Source organism: Plectropomus leopardus, unplaced genomic scaffold (genome assembly GCF_008729295.1).
Source record: "Plectropomus leopardus isolate mb unplaced genomic scaffold, YSFRI_Pleo_2.0 unplaced_scaffold8043, whole genome shotgun sequence".
NCBI lineage: Eukaryota > Metazoa > Chordata > Actinopteri > Perciformes > Serranidae > Plectropomus > Plectropomus leopardus.
Genome location: NW_024688610.1, coordinates 1 through 2,364, shown reverse-complemented (window position 1 = coordinate 2,364; position 2,364 = coordinate 1). Strand labels below are relative to the sequence as shown.

Sequence of the window (2,364 nt, the reverse complement as noted above, 5' to 3'; positions counted from 1 at the left end):
CTAATTAACTACAGTCAGTGGTAGTCGCTGTCCTAAGTGCTGAAAGTATTTGGTCTCCAATTTCAAAGATTTATGTATGAAATATAAGAAACATGAAATCACAAAATGGAGTTAATCCAGTGATTTAATTCAAGAAACTAAGACAAATATAACATTAGCCAATGTTCTGTAGGATCGATCATGTTGAGGAGCATTTCTTTCCAAATTTATTTGAAGGCTCTTTATTGCTTAGCTGGTAAAAAGGTGTACACCATATCGTTTTCCATTTAATCAACCACGCTTGGCCAGAAATTCTCATTAGCTTTGAAACAATATTAAAAAATATATTTTTATGTGCTACAAGCCCATCGACTTTCTGCAGTAAGACGTCTGGTCGCATGGTGTCAGTGGAAAGTAAAAAGTCAGTAACTAAACGAGCTTGTCGTCATTGCAGTTTGGTTCCACCTCTTGTTTGCCTTGTCACATCGATATGAGCACAGCCTTTTCTGTGCTTATTGTTGCCGTCCTGAATATCCCGTCCATAACCATTTCGGAGTATACATGAAGAGAGTTAATATTTGCGTACAGGAAAGTACCGGTATCTCTTATTACGGCGCAGTTGTTGTTCTTGTGATGGATAACTGACGATTTCGGGTTTAACCATGGAACAAAGAAGATTCAAGCCACGAAGGGCGCGAGGATATTTGGTCGGCTGCGTGGTTGCTGTGTTTTTGTGGAGCGTAGCCTCGGCACAATCAAGATATTCAATCTCTGAGGAAGTTAACGAAGGAATTGTGGTTGGAAATATAGCAAAAGATTTGGGATTGGATAAAAGTAAACTCAAAGAAAGGAAGTATCGGATTGTGTCGAGTAATGTGGATCCTCTTTTCCACGTAAATCAGAATGATGGTGTCCTGTATGTGAGCCGAAAAATTGACAGAGAAGAGGTGTGCGCGCAGAGCAGTACATGTTTAATAAATCTAAAAACCGTTCTAGAAAACCCACTGGAGGTGCACTATGTTGAAGTGGAGGTGCTGGATATAAATGACCATTCTCCCACTTTCCCTGAGAAAGATAAAACCTTGGAGATTTCAGAGTCTGTGTTGCCGGGAGCACGATTTCAGCTAAAACCTTCACGGGATCGAGACAGTGGCCATTACTCCGTGCAGCAGTATAAACTCAGTCACAACGATCACTTCCGTTTGGAGGTTAAGGACAAAGGAGACGATGGTAAAATACCAATATTGGTTGTTCAAAAATCTTTAGACAGGGAAACAGCAGGGAGTCACTCATTAGTACTGACAGCATTGGATGGAGGAAAACCTCCGAAATCTGGTACCATGAATATTCTCGTAAATGTTTTGGATATTAATGATAACGCACCTGTTTTCACTAAAGATGTTTATTCTGTGATGCTGGATGAAAATGCTCCAGTAGGTACAACAGTCGTACAGGTAAATGCAACTGACTTAGATGAAGGGCCGAACGGAGATGTGATTTACTCATTCAGCAATAGTATGAATCAAAATATATTAAACATATTTGATATAAATTCATTGACGGGCGAGATAACTGTTACAGGTGTCATAGACTATGAGGAAAAGGAGAGATATGAAATTGAGATTGAGGCATCAGACAGAGGTCTCGCTCCTCTTACAACCGAAAAAAGCGTCATTATCAAGATAGTTGACGTTAATGATAATGCACCTGAGATTGAAGTTACTTCATTTTCGAGCTCAATTCCTGAAGATTCCAGACCTGGAACTACTGTTGCTCTTATTAGTGTAAATGACTTGGACTCCGGTCTCAATGGAAAAGTTATTTGCGCTGTAAATGAGGATGCTCCATTTACTTTATCCCCAACCTTAAAGGACAAAATGTATTCATTAGTGACCAGATCGCCTCTTGACAGAGAGAAACAGCCACAATATGAACTAACAATTACCGCAAAAGACGCTGGTCAACCTCCATTATTATCTGAAAAGACAATTAGCGTTGTTGTATCGGATGTCAATGACAACAGTCCGGAGTTTTCACTGAGTCCCTACACATTCTATGTTACTGAAGCTAATGATCCGGGAGTCTCTTTGTTTTCTGTTAAAGCTTTTGATCGTGACGAAAACAACAATGCGATTATTTCCTATCATATTATGCGAGATGGAAGCGATGATAATAAAGTGTCTACGTTTCTCAACATAAACTCTGAAACCGGGGATATTTTGGCACTAAAAAGTTTCGACTTTGAAACTCTGAAAACTTTCAAGTTCCAAGTTGTCGCCACAGATTCTGGAACTCCGTCACTAAGCAACAACGTCACAGTGAACGTGTTCATTCTGGATCAGAACGACAACGCTCCAGTCATCCTGTATCCAGTCAGCTCCAACG

General features: G+C 40.0%; 1 protein-coding gene across 1 annotated transcript; it reads left to right on the top strand.

Moving 5' to 3' along the window:
• Positions 1 to 641: 641 nt before the first annotated feature.
• LOC121940224 (protocadherin alpha-3-like) lies at positions 642 to 2,360 on the top strand (the record flags this gene model as incomplete). The annotated part of the gene is made up of 1 exon (XM_042483041.1): positions 642 to 2,360. A coding segment is annotated over exon 1 (1,719 nt), but the record flags the coding sequence as incomplete, so codon positions are not given.
• Positions 2,361 to 2,364: the final 4 nt, after the last annotated feature.